This window comes from Oryza glaberrima, chromosome 1 (genome assembly GCF_000147395.1).
Source record: "Oryza glaberrima chromosome 1, OglaRS2, whole genome shotgun sequence".
NCBI lineage: Eukaryota > Viridiplantae > Streptophyta > Magnoliopsida > Poales > Poaceae > Oryza > Oryza glaberrima.
In genome coordinates this window covers 10,861,673-10,879,170 of record NC_068326.1, presented here as the reverse complement: position 1 = coordinate 10,879,170, position 17,498 = coordinate 10,861,673, and the positions used below count along the sequence as shown (strand labels likewise).

The following is a 17,498-nucleotide window of genomic DNA, read 5'->3' as shown; positions in this document are numbered from 1 at the left end:
ACACAATAACCATATATAACTGTTAGGTTCATTTGGAGCATGAGCTTGGCTATAAAAAAACTCCCGAGAATTTGGTTAGGCTCGAATAGGGGTGGCAATTTCCCCGTTGAGGCGTGGGTTGGGCTGGGGCTCAATGTTCACCCGTGGGTGATGCGGACGGGGCCCCGACTCTATGCGGGGCCGGGGCGAGGGCCATATCTTCACCCGTGGATGACTCTACAGGCCCCAAAATTGCAAATCATGGTGAATGGTATGCCAAAAACAATCCCACCAAGCTTTTTTTGATGATGACCTCATAGGCCTACAAAGCCGAAAAGCAAGTGTACATGTCCGGCAGCCCAAAAAGCCCATCACCATTATTCTTATCACACGGAGTCACGGACGCGTATAAAGAAAAAAGAAAAGGATGTGACTAGGTAATGCATGGTAGTGCGTTAGTCTTAACTGGAGACCACTCTATCCCATATATAAATCCCCCTTAAGCCCATAGTGCATGTCCTTTTTAAACCTTTTTAATGACTTATATCTTTTAAATCACATATTATTTTAAAGATCTATTTGCATTATTGTACTCTACTCAAAATATGTGACAAAATGAGATCCATGTTAAATATATTCAAATATTTTATTAATTTAAAACTAATTTATTTAAATTGTAGAAGTAACTTAGATATACAATAGATGTAACTCTCTATAACATTAGAAGTGACTCAGTTGAAGTAACAAACTAGCGTAGAGAATATTTTCAAGTAAATAAATTTATGAAAGTAAATTCAATAAAGTCTTAAAGTAATTTACATAAATCATAAAAGTAACTCAGCAAAAAAATGAATTAAGTTGTTACAACATTAGAAGTAAATCCATTGTAGGGATAAAAACATGAGTCTATATAGAAATTAAATTTAATTAGCACAAATTATGGAATTGACTAAAAACAACAAGAAAAGTAATTAACTCAGAGCATTATGAATGTATAAGAAGTAATTTAATCAAATCTAAAAGTATTTTTTATATATGATAAAAGTAACTTACATATATATATTAAAAGTAATTTGCAAATATAAATATTTTTGTCATCATAATATAATCATCTAAGATCTTGTTATAAAGATTTAATTGCAACGAACATAATAGTATAATCGAATTGTAGATCAGATAAATAATTAAGACAAAATTTTATAAGAAGGAAAAACAGACATATATGACATAATAGCAAAGAAGACATGCATGTATCTCTAATGTATATGGTGTCTCCCATCCTATCTTCCTATATAGTTGGTACCCACTATGAAGAATTTACTCCTATAAAGCAAGGCATGCAAGAAGTCACATCATCAATAATTTTAAACCATCGGATCGCATTAGTACATAGTTATTAGCCGTTGGATCAAGAAGCTACTCATCCTACCCATTAAGAAGCATTTACTCCTATAAAACAAGACATGCAAGAAGCTGCATCATCAATAATTCTAAGCCATCGCATCGCATTAGTACATAGTTATCAGCCGTTGGATCAAGAAGCTACTCATCCATCTAATTTAATAATTGATTACCCATTCAGCCACCTCCCTTTAGATCATAATCACGCGTAACATTGTTATCCATTCTTCACATAATACTATGTTTTCTCCTCCCAAGTCCTCCAAGATAATGCAAACTTATCTTCTTTATTTAATACAACTCAAAATATTGTATAACATGTGAGTTTGATTTTGTTATAAACAATTGGATAACACAGAGTAATTAGGCATCATTAACCCAAACATATTTTTGAAACAAGCTTGAGATAAAAGCAAAGCGGTGCAAACTGCCCTAATTATGACGATATCTAGATTGTGCATGAAAATAACTTTTGTATATCATAACAATACACAATGATATTTAAAAAAAATAAAACATGAATTGTATTGTTATAGCAAAGGCTATATATGAAGCCACATTATCATTTTATATATATATACACATTTACATTTAATTATTTAAAACATTAATTTTATTGACGATAAAACTAGCAAATCCCACGTCAAGGCGCGGGGTGCCAACCAGTTAAGACTAAATAGAGAGGCCTCTCAATTTAGATTTTACCTAAAGGAAACCTAGACCTTATCCTCTTTCTCTCGTAACCACTCCCTGCAGATGCCACCACTCCTGATTCCTGTCGCTGCGACCATCGCGCGTCCGAGCCATCGTGGAAGTATGGAGCCCTCCATCACCACTCCTCAGCCGTCACCCTCCTGCGCATGCACCACGCTCCTGACGTCGGCTTTTATTGTGCCCAGCGTAGTCGACTTTCGATCTGCCCTTGTTGCCAGCCTTCATTCCCTCCGAGACAACATCGTTGGGTATCGGCCTCTAGCCTCTCTTCCCCACCTTGACGTCGGCTTCTTACCTTTTTGCACCATGCCATCGAGAGCTAGCCTCCCACACCCTACAGGGCCCTGACTGGGTTCCAGGGACCGTCGGGGTCAGGGGCGGGGACTATTTTGGCCCCATTCTCTGCTTCGGGGTAGGGGATGAGGGAGGGAGTCGGGGGTCGCCCCGACCCACACTATTGTCATCTCTTGGCTCGGGTGCTTGGCTCGATCATTTAGAGCTCGAATAAGCCAACGACAAACTAAGCTCAAGCTCCTCGTGAGCCTGAAGCTTTTTTAATAGCCCTAGGTAACTGGTACATAGGAGGCTTATCTCCAATGACCCTTTTGCAAGCGGAATGGAGGGGCTTGTTAAAATTTGCAAAGGAAAAACTACACCGCAGTGCTTACTTAAAAATACATAGAGAACTTATCTAAAAGATACACAGAAAACTAGGGCAAAGAATATACTCTCAGGAACCTTTGGCTTGAGAGTTGAGAAAGACTTTGAAAAAGCATATACAGTTTATTTTGTCAACGAAAAAAACTAAGGGCAGATAATGTCTGGATGTATCTATTTTAATGAGTCGTAAACTGAGTTGCCAATTAGTAAATTAGAACACGTGACCCATTTAAAATTACCGAAGTATCTTAACTAAATCCTTGAGTTGTTTGTGCTGATTTATCTTTGTACAAAGTCCATCTTAGTCATCTCAACTAATGCCCAAGTTTATAAATTAAATAAACTCTCAACTGTGAAACCCATCTAAGCATAATACAACACCCGGTTTTTATGCTGATCATTGGCATCCAAGTAATATGCTTTTCTTGGCTTATAACACAATTACTTTATACATTTCTTGCCAATTGAATGCCAACTCGTAGGAAATTAAACAATTTAGATGCCAAAATTAAACCATCAAGGAACCGACATTAAAGCTAGGTTATATTGTTCTTATGGTGTATTTTACCTTTTATAATATATAACTGAGGGTTTTTTTTAGATAATATATAACTCAGATTATACTGTACAATTTAAGGAATATTTCTAGACTGAGACCAGGTAAACTGAATGTCACTATTTTAAATGTGAAAAATACAACCTTTAGTAAACAATGAGAATTTATATATTTATATATGTGTTAGCCACTTATGCAAAGGCGATTGAAATTATTTTAAAAAATGACACGTAAGGTGTGACGCTCTATCATTATTTATCGTCTTAAAAGATTATCTTATATGAAATAAAACAATAAATAGAAAATGTCGGTAGGGAGTTAAATGAACCATTTGTAGAAAATCTTACAAATTCTTAGAAAAAAATGGTATTTTCTTTTCACTTAAATTGGAACACACTACCATGACCATTGCATCATTTTTTAAGTGCCATGCTAATGGCCTTCCCTCAATTATATGCGGTGGCATAATGAGTTTCTTCATATAAGCCACTAACATAGCAATACATAACTGATTTATATTTCTTACTATTAAATTTAAATTTTAAGACTCATATTAACTAGGTTTCCCTTAAAAAATACTTTAGATCCCGCATATAATTGGGAAACAGGGTCTACGGGATGCATGTCCTCTGTTTTTATCTATTCATATGTACTCCATCAGTCCCAAAATAAAATCAACTCCTAAAGTTAAAACATTTGTTCTAAAATAATTCAATTCCTATTTTCTTACATAACTTTGGTCCATGAACCGAGAAATTTATCCCTCCAATACATTTTACCTGCCAACCCTTCAATGCTACTTTCCTATTAATGAGACATTTTGATATTTTTGTTCCCTTTTCTTGGATGCTAGGATTGGTTTTTCTACTCCCTTCCTCTTCTTACCAGATTTAGCGGTCGAGAAGGGGCACTCAGAGGTAGTCGAGAAAGAGGACTTGAGGTTGGAACTCGATGTTGGTGACGGAGGACACAACAAGCTACAACAACATCGTCGCCCGCCACTATTCCATGATGCCACTCTCGTGGACCATGGTGAGGCTAGCCCGAGAGGCGGTCTAGGAGGCAGCTGTAGAGAAGAGAATCATGTCCCGATCCCCCACGGGCTCCACCTCTTAGATCACCAAGTCGTGTACCATCTCTGGCTCCACCACATCGGTGTCTGATAGGGTGGGAGCATCATCCCCCCACCTCGTTGCCACTGGGCTGTTGATGAGGCAAGCTATTGCACCCCTCACAACTTACTCGATGAGGACGAGCTCAATTTGTGCGGATGCTCGCTCTCGATGCGAGCAACAGCAAGAGTTGCCAGTCTTGGGTGTCGTGGCCTGCAGGAGGGGAAATGAGAGAGTAGAGTGAGGGAGAAGAGATGGATCCCATTTACATGTGGGCTTCACATATTATTTTATTTTTCTTAATAGGTCGTCTGCTGATATGTTGCTCCTACTCCCTCCGTTTCAGGTTACAGGACGTTTTGACTTTAGTCAAAGTCAAACTGTTTCAAGTTTGACTAAGTTTATAGATAAATATAGTAATATTTATAATACTAAATTGGTTTCATCAAATCAATAATTGAATATATTTTCATAATAAATTTGTCTTGAGTTGAAAATATTACTACTTTTTTCTACAAACTTGGCCAAACTTAAAGTAGTTTGATTTTAACTAAAGTCAAAACGTCTTATAACCTGAAACGGAGGGAGTACTATTTTTCTTTTTTGGTTTTTGTTTATTTTTTGTTGCTCTATGAGTGTCACATGGGACGAAGAACGAAGTGCCCCTATAACCGGTTCGTGGTTAAGGCGCACATAAAACGAATTTTTTTTCATTTTTAGATTTTCTTTAAATATTTACAGAAATAATCTATCGGCCAAAAAAATTACAAAAATAGACCCTGCCACCCACCTCCGGGGCGGCAAGCTGACGTGGCAAACGGGGGAGGGACGGGCGGTGACGGATGGAGGTTTTTTTGTAGGAAAATCCTTGCCGCCCTCTGTTGGGGCGGCAAGGGGCCCCAATGCAAAAAAGCCAGCCGGGGCCAGCCATTTTGCAGGCGGCCCCTTGCCACCCTCTGGCCAGGCGGCAGGCCTCTGCCTATAAAAGGCCTGCCGCCCAGCCCCCAGCCCTCATTCCTCCCCCCACAAATCCAGTAAAAAAAAGAAGAAAGGGGAGGAGAAGAGAAGAAGGGGCGAAGCCCTGCCGGATTCAGACGCCGATTTCAGGTAATATTCATAGATCCTATATGTGACTACTGAGTTAAATACTGTGCATTTTTTAAAAACTTTGTTTGAATAAACCCATTATATTTTTAGGGTTTTAGTTGTACTAATCTAGAAGTGCGTATTGTAGATATCGGTAACTACATAGATCTGCTAGTTTGGAATCAGTACTTTACCGTTGCATTGACATACACAAGAAGATATTACGTTGTAGATGTTTATTGCATGAAAGAGTAATATGATCTAGTTATTTTGTTGACAGATATGTCGAACAAACAAATATTCCAAGTTTACCATGGCCCAGGAAACGTCCGTTACGGGCCAACTGGGGTAGATCTATCAGAATTTATTGTATCAGAAAGGGGAATTGATAGACCGGCTGAGAGGAGTGTACCTTCTATAAAAGGATGGTTAATGAGGGGCTTGAGAGTTGATCCACAGACAAGTGACATAACAATCAATGTTATAGTAAGTCGGGCAACTGAGGGTTTTTATTGGGAACTAATGCCAGTTCAAAACTCTCGAGTGTGGAGATGGTATGTGGAAAATGCATTGCAACGCGGGTGGCCTCTAGCTATGGTTCCGTTTGTTCACCCGAAGGATCCAGGTGTGCAGATGAACATGGATGATGGCGAGGGACCAAGTGCTGAAGTAAATAAGACTTCTGTGGAAGAGGTCAATGCACGAGAGGACGGGGGCGTAGTAGCTCCAGTGGGCATTCAACCAGGTGGAGTGGCCGATGAGGGGGAGACTGTCGGTGCCATTGTGGATGAAATGGAGAGTGAGGATTCTGACAACGAGCGTGTAGAGGAAGGTGATTCGTTAGATGATGAGACGGATATTAATCCAGCGGAATGGGCTAGTGAGGATTTTTCTGGTCTGGTCGTCTCTGAAGAGGATAGTGTGAGATGGGAGTACAAAGAAAATGAGGTTATTCAGGGAGCGATTTATACTAGAGCAGAAGATATGAAGGAGGAGGTAAAACGTTTTGCAGTCACTTCATAGCGAGTTTTGGGTTGCCAAGTCCAACCAGTCGCAATATGAAGTTCGGTGTGTTAAGGAAAAAGATGGTTGTCCCTGGAGAGTGCACGCTTATAAGGGAAAACGGAAGGATTATTTGACATTGTCAGTCGTTACCAAGCATACATGTTTTCTACCTGGTGTGTGTTTAGAAATACCACAGGAACATTACATGTGCATTTGTTGCATCTGAGATGTATGCGCATGTCATCGATAATCTCACATATGAACCAAGGTCAATAATCCGACACATCGAAGAGACATACAAGTATACTATTAGCTATGCCAAGGCATGGAGGACCAAACAGAAAATAATAGAGATGAGATTTGGAACTTACGAAGCCTCGTATGACAATTTGCCACGCCTGCTTGGTGTTATCGAAGAAAGAAACCCTGGGAGCTCTTACGCAGTGAAGAAATTCCCCTCAATTGAACATCCTGGCAAGAGTGTGCTACAAAGGGCGTTCTTAGCTCTACATGCATGCAAGATGGCATTCGTAAACTGTCGTCCTGTTCTCTGTATTGATGGGACATTCTTGACTGGAAAGTATCGGGCCAGATACTAATAGCAATAGGGGTAGATGGGAACAATCAGGTATTGCCCTTGGCATTTGCTTTTGTTGAGAGTGAGAATACCGACAACTGGTACTGGTTCTTGAAATTGGTTAAAACAAAAGTTGTTGGTATGAGGCCAAATGTGTGCCTGATACATGACAGGCACGCTGGCATTCTGCGAGCGATAGAAGAGTTGCAATTTGGGAGTATGGAACAAGGATACCCTGGTGAGTGGGAAGATGTACAGAGTAGGTGGTGCATGCGTCATATGGGAGCTAACTTCTTCAAGCAATTCAAGAACAAGGAGCTCATGAACATGTTCAAGAGGCTATGCAATCAGAACCAGGAGAAAAAATTCAATGAGCTTTGGAAGAGATTAGATGAGTTGACAGCCAAATGCAGTGATCAGCGTGCAGCGGCTCCATCGACCGCCGTTGCTGACCCTCCTCAAGCTCTTGGACCTCTCCCAACGGATAATCCAACATTGGTTAGAAGAACTGGAGTGGAGATTCGGAAATTTTCTCAGTGGATTCTACATGAACCAAAAGAGAAATGGGCCAAGACGTATGACACAGGTGGTGCTAGATATGGAATAATGACAACAAATTTGGCAGAAGTTTACAACTGGGTGATGCGCGGTGTCCGCGGACTCCCACTAGTTGGCATAGTGAATTTCATTTTACATGGGACATGCAGGTATTTTAGGGATCGGTTCCAGGTAGTTCTTCCCTCTATGCCGAACAACAGCATTTTATTCGGAACTTTCATGCAGAAAAAGCTAGAGGAGTTGCGTAAAAAGGCCATGAAACATCGAGCTCTAGTGCAAGGTACCCAACAGCACAGGTTTGAGATACTATGTCAAGATAAGGCAGGCAGGGGTATCTACCACAAGAGAGTGAAGCAGGAGTGTGTTCTCAAAGCCAACGGCACATGTCATTGCTCTTGTGCAAAGCCGAAGCTGCTCCACAGACCATGCACCCATGTCATTGGTGCCGCAGCGGAGTGTGGCATACCAGATGCAGTATATGTGTCACAGTACTTCAGTAAGCAAGCAATATATCATACATGGAGCGGCGAGATTTATGGGTTCAGCATAGCTGGGGAGTTCACAGAGACTAACGATGAAGTACTCAATATTCCTGACCCATCGAAGCTCCGAGGCAAGGCTGGAAGGAGGAAGACTCGTCGCATCCGCAACGATATGGACGAGTCGAAGGCTGGCAGGGTGAAGCGTTGCAGCAAATGCGATGAACGTGGGCACACCTACAAGCATTGTCCTAAAGACAAGGAGAAACCAAGTGCGGCCGGAGGCAGGACTATCAGGATCAGCAGCAGATGGAGCTCGCCCTACGGGTGAAGGCACTACCTCCACTCGACCACGTCCTAGGCGTCGTCGTGCCACGTCTGGCTACGTAGTGTAGTTCTTGTGTTCTATGTTGGCATGTGGCTTTGCTTGTAATTTGTTTCGAACTTATCGATGTGTTTATGTTTCGTCGTGTAATGTCAGACTTTGGCATGTCATGTCTTTAGGTCTCGTGATGTAACGTCAGACTTAGGCACCCGTGTCTTTAGGTATGATGATGTAATGTCGGACTTCGGCATGTAATGTTATGTTATGTTATGTTATGTTATATTATCGAACTCTACATATATGTTAAATTGCACGTCATCGTTATGTACCCTTAGTAACGTTTGCTATATTTAAATAGCCTGTACTCTTGTTGTACATAATAATTCTTATGATTTTATTACTTTTTCATAATTTACAAGTTATCTTTTGTTCTACATTACTACTTTTTGAATTGTTCTAACATGAAACACTATATTTTTCAGAGATGGCACGTCAGGATACACCTGACTTGTTGGACCCGGCGATAGATCACCGACACCGGTCTCACCTTACTGCGGTGCAGGGGGCTCAGCTTGGGACGTTCCGGGCACGGACGTGCGGTGAGCTATTTACGGTTCACGACTCCTTTGTCGAGAGGTACGAACAGTGTATTACTATAAATTAGTTGTGCTGTAATAATTTTTATAATGACATATTAATTTGTTCTTGCAGGTTGCGTGAGGCTGGCCTCCTACCGATGTGTCGGCTGGTGGAGGCTGCAGCCGGCGACGCGGACCCGGCCAGACGCTGGAATGTGGACCGGTCCCTCCTAGCAGCTTTGGTCGACCGATGGAGGCCAGAGACGCACACTTTTCACTTGCCGTGCGGTGAGGTAGCCCCTACCCTACAGGACGTATCGTACTTGTTGGGGCTACCGCTCGCGGGTGACGCTGTTGGGCCAGTGACCACGGGTGTGGACTGGAAGGACGATCTGACGGCACGTTTCGCACCAGTACAGCGCGCACCACATCTCCCGCTCCAGCCGTTGGCACACCACCACAACACCGGACCTACGAAGAGGTGGCTGCTTCAATTCACCGTGAGTGTTTTTGTACCGAAATGACAAGCGTACTACATATTTAGTCGTAAGGTAAGGTGCCTAACATTTTATCAAACGCTTGTAGGTCAAGCAGCTACAGGCAGAGGCCGACGAGTACTCCTACAACCGCTGTTTGGAGGCGTACTTGCTCTGGCTTTTTGGCTGGGTGATGTTCTGTGGCGGTCACGGGCACGCGGTCGACAAGGGACTCGTGCACTACGCCAGGAGCATCGCCGACGCCGCGGTAGGCGAGGTGCCTCAGTGGAGCTGGGGTTCCGCGTTGTTGGCGGCTCTGTACCGTGGCCTTTGTGAGGCTTGCACGAAGACGGATCCCAGCGCGACCATTGGTGAGTGCCCTCTCTTTCTTTCTATCTAGGCAGCTGAGAGGATTGCGATCGGCCGCCCTGAGGTGGACCAGCACGCGTACGAGGAGTCACTGTATGCGGAGCGACCGGAGGTCGACTACCCTACGATGGGTACTCTGTGGTGCCGTCGTCAGGTACGTTGCATCGATCTTCTCTTATTGGTAAGTTCATTGCTAAGTTCATTGTACATCACGTCGATCGTCTCGTATTGCAGCGCCGATGGGCTCACGTCTAGGTTAGGCGGTCGTATCCTGAGTTTGTTATGGAGTTCGACCGCCTTCTGCCGACTAACGTCGTGTGGGAGCCCTACAGTGCCGCGGCAACCCAGGCTCGTGCGCCGTTGGGTCTGTCCACACTCTGCAAAAGGGACCAGGTGTACTGGATGACTACGGTTCCGATGGTCTTCGACATCTGCGTTGAGCCTCACGCCCCTTTCCGCGTGATGCGTCAGTTCAGCTTCCGTCAGCCCTTTCTAGTACCGTTTCCGAAGACCGTCCAGCTGCTGTTCACCGGTAAGATCTTTCACTACGCTTCGATTTGTTGCATTAAAATCTACCTGTCCACAATAATTTGCAACATCTGTCGATTCACACTAATATGACACACTAATTCGCAGGTACTCGCGCAAGGGTCAGCAGTCAGCTGGCGACTGGCCCGCCAAGTTGGTGACTTTTGTTGAGGACTGGTTGCTCGCAACCGAGGAGGTCGTGGACCACGAGGGAGAGCTACACACTGAGGAGGCGTACCAGGCCTATCGATGCTGGTACCAGCCACGCACCCGTACTAGGGTCACCTTCGCTCCCTTGGAGCAGCAGGCCCACGTTGCGAGCACTAGAGACCTCTACGCCAGGCACCGCGACCAGGACTTCGCTCGTGCTGTGAGTACCCTGCATCGCACCATTCCTTTATGTTTTTAGGTCTTTCTCTTCGTCAAAATTTACGAATATGTACGAACAAATTAACCATACAGGTCGACGACATCAACAGGGTCGTCGTTGACGGTTCAACGACGATCCAACGTTTAGGCGCGGGGATTCCGGTACCCGTAGAGGAGCACCTGACGACGTACACGCGGATGGTGGAGTCGATGCGCTCGATTCTCCGAGTGCTCACCTGTCGTGCAGACGATGTTGCTCAGGCAGACGCAGATATACAGCGGCCGCCCGTACCGACTTGTCCCCGTCCAGCTGCGCACGTTCCTAGGCCGACTCCCCCTCCGCACGGAGGTAAGTATTTTTAAGGATTTTTTTGTACATGCCTCGCACATCTATGTGAGCCGATTCATTCGATTGCTTTAGGGTTTCGTGCACCGTTCAGCACCCCGCCTTCCTCGGCTAGGCCTTCTGTTGTGCCCCCACAGGTACTTAAAAGAACAACAGTACTTCGACAATCAATTTACATGCATTTTATGTCTTAGCTTACAAGGGTCCCGTTGTCGATGTGTAGGTTTTGCCCAGTTCGCTACGACGCAGGCCGCCCACTTCTCCCAGGCTGCAGGGTCAGCGTCTCAGGCAGCTGTGTCGACCTCGCACTCAGCGCAGTTCTGGCAGTACACCGGGACTTTGTCACAGGCAGCCGGCACGTCGAGTCAGGGTCCACCACTGGACCATGCTGGGACCTCGTCGGACCACTTGGTGGCTTCCGCCTTGCTCTTCGACATCACTGACTTCGACTTCACTTCAGGCTCGACAGAGGACGTCATCGGCCCCTCACAGCTGGGAGGCGCACCGCCGGTGCAGACGCAGGACCAGGCACAGGCCACTCCGCTGCCAGACACTCGTGCTACCCGTGCTGTGCCACTGGATCGTTTCACCTACTCCCAGGACCACGTGCGAGCACAGGCCCGGAGGACCAAGCGTGGTCGCGGCACGGGGCAGGGCCAGTAGAGCAGACTTCTCTTTGTTTATCTGCTTCACATGCTAGTATTGTATGCTTGTGTAATGAATACGTTGTTGTTATATGTGCACGATACCTTTCGGTGCATGCACGCCTACTTTCTGCCGCACTGATGCAGCCTCCTTTATTCGCATGCGATACGAGTATTTGCCCGCCATTTGCCGCATACGACCAATGTAACTTTCGGCGCCAATCAGGCATGTAACTTTTGGCGCCAATCAGGCGTACCCACCATGCCCCGCCACGTTCACATGTCAATGATATCACTCGATTTTTGGTGCCTATATAAGTCGCCTTAACGAGCGAGGCCTCACAATCTTTCAGAACTCAGTCACATTCAGTACTCTCTTTCCCACTTGCTTCATTACAAATCCTACCGGCTTTCGTCAATGGCTAGACGCCTGGGCGTTGAGGATCCGAACTGGCGTAGCGATCCTTGTGTATACCTACTACCACCTTGGTGCCAGCGTCCTCTCTGCCTATGCGGTGATCGATGCCAACTAATGGCTTCGAGGAATCCTGATATTCGAGGAAGGCGCTTTTTTAGGTGCCCTAACTATGACCGTGAGGTATTTTACTATCTGCATATGCTTATTCATTCCGTATGGGCAATCGTTTTATTCTTCGTAACACTACTCTATTCGGCAGACCCGCACTACGGCTTGCGCATACATCTAGTGGGTCGATACAGAAAATCCCGTTCTCGACCTAACCACTTGTTTACAAGAAGGTCGCTGGTATTTCGCATCCGAAAGTACTGAACAATACTTACAGAGAAAAGCGGCTTACGAACGACAATGTTGTGAACAACAGTGCGACTAGCGGGTGCTAACTACGGCACTCCCTCTATAGGAAGCCCGTCCAAGATGCAGGTGTGGTGATCGTTGTCAGGTTCTTCGTTCCATAAAGCCTACAACATTGAGTCGAAGGTTCTTTGTTTGTCCAAATATTTTTGACGACGATTTCATGGTAAGATATTTTGATTACATGAATCCTTATTTTCTCACAACATTTACTAACTTTGCTCGCTTCACATCTATTCTTTCCTCCCAGGAACCACCAAGGAGATGTCAATACAGAGAATGGATAGACACCAGAAGTGTTCTAACTCCACCTTGCCGTGTTGTGCAGCTTGAACTACCAGAGCAATAAAGGGTTACTAAAGCGCGGTTTGAGAGAGGAGAGGGATCCTCACGTAGGGGTTAACTATTATCGGACAACTTGGCATATTGAAATTTCTACTGTCATGCTTCCTTATTCCATTACTATATAGTCATTGTGTTCAACTATTGCACTACCTCCCTCCTAGTTCGAATCTAATATCATCTATGTAACCGCAATGGAAATAGTTGTATCATGTTCAAATTGTACTACTATTTCTTTATGTTACATAATTCTCCTTGTTTAAGTCCATATAATGTTTCTACGACCGAGACTGCGATAGGCCTATATCAGTTATCCGAGTACTAATACGTCGAATAAGTTACAAAATAATACCTTACTTAATATATGAAATTGCGAAACAACCAACTTCAATACATTTTTATAACAATATTAACAAGTTTTACCAATAAATACTTCTTTAATTATTATTAACATAACATAGAAAAATCATTTGGGGTACTTTTTGCATCTGGGTCCCTTGCCGCCCTCTGCAAAAAGTACGAGCCCCAAGCTCTTTATGGGTTGCCAAAATTGCATTTAGCCCCTTGCCGCCCTCAATTTTGGCCAACGGCGGCAGACGGCGCGGTCGACCCACCATCTGCCACGTCAGCTTGCCGCCCACCTCTGGGGCGGCAGGGTCTATTTTTGTAATTTTTTTTGGCCGATAGATTATTTCTGTAAATATTTTAAAAAAATCTAAAAATGAAAAAAAATTCGCATAAAACTCGTCCGATAGTTGAGGGACACCGGACAAACTTTTTCCGCTTATTTTCTTTTGGGCCCACCACTAGACGGTTTAGGCCCATCTGGTGGGAATGGTATCCCCTGGTTTGTGCTGAAACCGCACGTGACTCTTGGTTCGCTTTGGGTCATTCCGTTCCGCCGCATCCTCCTCTGCCGTAGCTTTAGGTTTTACCTCCTCTCCCGACTCTCCGCTTTAATCGCACCGCCGGCCGCCGGCGACCATGTTCAAAAAGTGAGTCGGCCCCCACCCTTCCGCCATCTCCCCTCTGCTTTCCCACCCAGCAATTTGATCTGTTTCCATGGTCTGCCATCCACCGATCTGATTCGTGGAATTTATTCATCTATTTTCTGAATCGATGATGCAAGAGATTGTCTTCTAGATCGGGAAGTGGGGGATCTGCCTACTGCCCTGTTAGTTTTTTTTTTCTTTTTTTGCTTAAATGCCGCTGTTGAACTATCCGGTCCGGAAGGGGGCTTTGAGCTTAGAAGAGGGATGAAGCTTTTGGATGGACGATGCTTTCCCATGTGTCCTTGGTATTCGTATGGCCATGATGCGTTCTCGGGGATAGAGCTAGTTTTATGCGTCCGCAAGGATGATGTGATGTTTGTGTTTCTAGTGGTACATAGCACATGTTACTCAAAAGTTTAGATCACTTGATGAACATAATTGCATCTCTAGCGATTAATGTAGCCATCTTGGTGTGGTAGAGTATATACATTGGATGTTAGATTTAGGGGGCATCATTGCTCCCTCAGAGCATCAAGTAGTGGAACTACAAATTTAGAACAAAGATATAGATTCGGGGAACTACAAATTAATTATCATCTACTCAAGTTCCTCTTGACTGTAACACTTCACTTGGTTGTGCCATGTGCTTCACTGGCATGCTCTGGTCCATCATTCCTTTGTTTCCACACTTGTGCCTTCTAAAGTTTTCATGCCTGTATTGCTGGTTTTCTCATGCAATTTACAGCGCCTTCTCGCGGTGTTTGTCTGCTGGAGAATCTAATTCAAAAGGGTGTTATAGTAATCTCTCTTAGTCAAATCCTGTAACAACAATTATCAAATTATCTCTTTTTATATGGCATAGCTTGATTATGTTATTTTAGATTGCCTGCAGTTTCTAGCTATTAGGTGGAGTGGTCTCAATGCAAAAGCTTGTTTTAGTGGCTTACTTTTCATGCACTACATTGCATAAAACAGTTGTGATATTTGTTTTCACTTCACCAATGTTAACTTTTATATGCACATTTCTGATTATTTGTATATTTGATGAATCAGTTCCAACTTGCATTATACACTAGCCAAAATAGATGTGCAGATGTCTGACTTGAACCTATAACAAGGACCAGATTAATTCTTGTCACCTCTTATTTTCAGAATGTTTAATTGCTCTTGAATTACATAGTTCTATGAAAAATACTAAGCAACTGAAATGAAAACTTGAAGCTTCAGCTCCCAGATGATTGAATTATACAGAATTGTTTACTGATTGTTGCAACTTGCAAGCACATGATTTTGATGGTTTCATCTGGGACGCTCTAATTAGCTATGATTTCTGTATTATCGGTTGTATTTGATTCTGCACTTGGATATGTTATTCACACAAACAAACTTGTTCTATTTTATCTTCAGGTTCTCTTTTGAAGATATATCTGCGCAGAATCAAGTTAAGGCCTCTGTGCAGCGGAAGATTCGGCAAAGTATTGCTGATGAGGTTCTGTGACAACAACAAATTTGCATACGACTCTATTCTTACATTTCAGTTCTGCTGTTTAGCTATATTGATATTAACTCTATTGCAGTACCCTGGCCTCGAACCTCTACTAGATGACTTACTTCCAAAGAAGTCGCCTATGATTGTTGTTAAATGGTGAGTAGTTTTATCCTTCATATCATATGCATGCTTAGATAGCCAATAATTTGCAAGATTGAACTATTTAAATGTGCACTGATCACAGTTGGTTTCTTTCTTTAGCCAAAATCATCTGAATCTTGTGGTGGTGAATAATGTCCCACTGTTTTTCAATATCCGTGATGGTCCTTACATGCCAACCTTGCGCCTTCTTCATCAGTGTAATTTTCTTCTCTCCTTTTTCCTGGCATGAAATCTGCACTAAGTTCTTTTTTTATGATGTTAATCATTATGTGTGGGCTCCACCATTTCGCATTATCTTTGGGCATGCATATGTGTATAGACTCCAGCAATTGTTAAAGTTTTCCTGGTGGAGAATATCAACTGGAATGGAAGTTACGCTAGTTATTTGTTAATGGAAACCATGAATCTTGCCTTTTCATTGGATCAGATCCTGACATCATGAAGAAGTTCCAAGTGGATAGAGGTGCTATCAAGTTTGTTCTCTCTGGTGCAAACATAATGTGTCCTGGATTGACATCTCCAGGTGGTTCCTTGGATGTTGAAGTTGAGGAGGAAACACCAGTGGTAAAAGACTTGCCTCTAAACCTCTATTCATCAACTGTAGATGCATTAAGAATGAATCTCATCTGTAGGTGGTCATAGTTAACAATATAACATGTTTATATCTTAGTGTTTTTTACCATGTTAAATTCGACAACTTAACTGTACCCTATTTTAGCACAAGATTATATTATTTGATTTGTTCATCTTAATTAGCTTAAATTTATTTACTATTTATCCTTCCTGAACATTGCAACCATGAGTCTCTTTTTTTTGGCTTGAAATTTGTGTATCAGGCTATAATGGCTGAAGGCAAACAGCATGCATTGGCAATTGGATATACAAAGATGTCAGCAAAGGACATGTAAGATCTTATTGAAGGATTAATCACTAATCATTACTTCCTACTCTGTAAATTAGAGCGGTCTAGTGTGAACTTTTGTTTGTTTCTTCACTCAGTCTTTTGAGGGATATTCAGTCAAATTCAATACTGAATTACTGATATTTAGAAATGTTTAATATGTATTTGTGACGAGTTCTTAGATTGCCTGCCTCAACATACAATCTTCTGCACTAACAAAATTTAAGCTTTCCTTAATATTATCGTTCACATTCTTTGTTTGTAAAACCTCTTGTGCTGCCTTGTTGACAATGGTGTTCCTGAATTTTGTAGTAAGACTATCAACAAAGGAATTGGAGTTGACAATATGCACTATCTAAATGATGGCCTGTGGAAGGTACTCTGTTCTCCCCATGCATCCCTCTTACTAACCTCCTTTTCAGTGATAGGTGAAATTATTGCATTAGTTGTAATTTTGCTACCTAGATGAAGTGGAAACCAAGCAACTTGTAATATATTCTGAACGTCATTGTGCTAGTACTCGAAAATCTATTAGTAAGTTTTGTTTTTCTAATTTAAGCTTTGATGATGATGACGCACAAATGTTTCCTTTGACAGATGGAACGGCTCGAATAAGTAAAATCCACTAGGGAAGCATAATTTGCTGCGCCATATTGAAATGTAATGAGGGCTGGAATTATGTATCAATGCATCTTGTGTCATGTAAACACATAAAATAGCCAGCAGCTACATGGTGCTCCAAGCCTGTTCGAGTTTACTGTGACCATCAAGTTTTGGAGATGTTTGGCAAAACTTTGACTGATAGTGCTGTGTTCAACGCTTCACTTGGTATTATCAAATCCAGAACACTGTACAATGTTGGTAATCCTATCACTAATGATTTGCACTTATTACCAATAAAATTTCAGATGAGCTATTTTTTGTTTCGTTTGAGGCTTGATATTCAAAATTGCAAAAATAACAAGATTTCATGATGTTGTGATTCATGCAACACGGTTTCCGAAGACTGTCATCGCTG

At 42.9% G+C, this 17,498-nt stretch overlaps 1 protein-coding gene across 1 annotated transcript; it reads left to right on the top strand.

Annotated features, from left to right (window-relative positions):
* The first annotated feature begins 13,814 nt into the window (after positions 1-13,814).
* LOC127762607 (uncharacterized) lies at positions 13,815-17,345 on the top strand. Its single transcript, XM_052287095.1, has 8 exons — positions 13,815-13,931; positions 15,336-15,417; positions 15,506-15,573; positions 15,679-15,776; positions 16,007-16,143; positions 16,416-16,483; positions 16,793-16,856; positions 17,078-17,345. The coding sequence occupies exons 1-8, from the start codon at positions 13,921-13,923 to the stop codon at positions 17,093-17,095; spliced, it is 546 nt and encodes a 181-aa protein (XP_052143055.1). The 5' UTR covers positions 13,815-13,920; the 3' UTR covers positions 17,096-17,345.
* The last annotated feature ends 153 nt before the right edge of the window (positions 17,346-17,498 follow it).

Bases quoted from the DNA above. Each gene is read 5' to 3' on its own strand.
- LOC127762607 (XM_052287095.1), top strand. The intron at 15,574-15,678 runs GTGAGTAGTTTT...TTCTTTCTTTAG, and splicing joins CCTATGATTGTTGTTAAATG to CCAAAATCATCTGAATCTTG. The intron at 15,777-16,006 runs GTAATTTTCTTC...TCATTGGATCAG, and splicing joins CTTGCGCCTTCTTCATCAGT to ATCCTGACATCATGAAGAAG.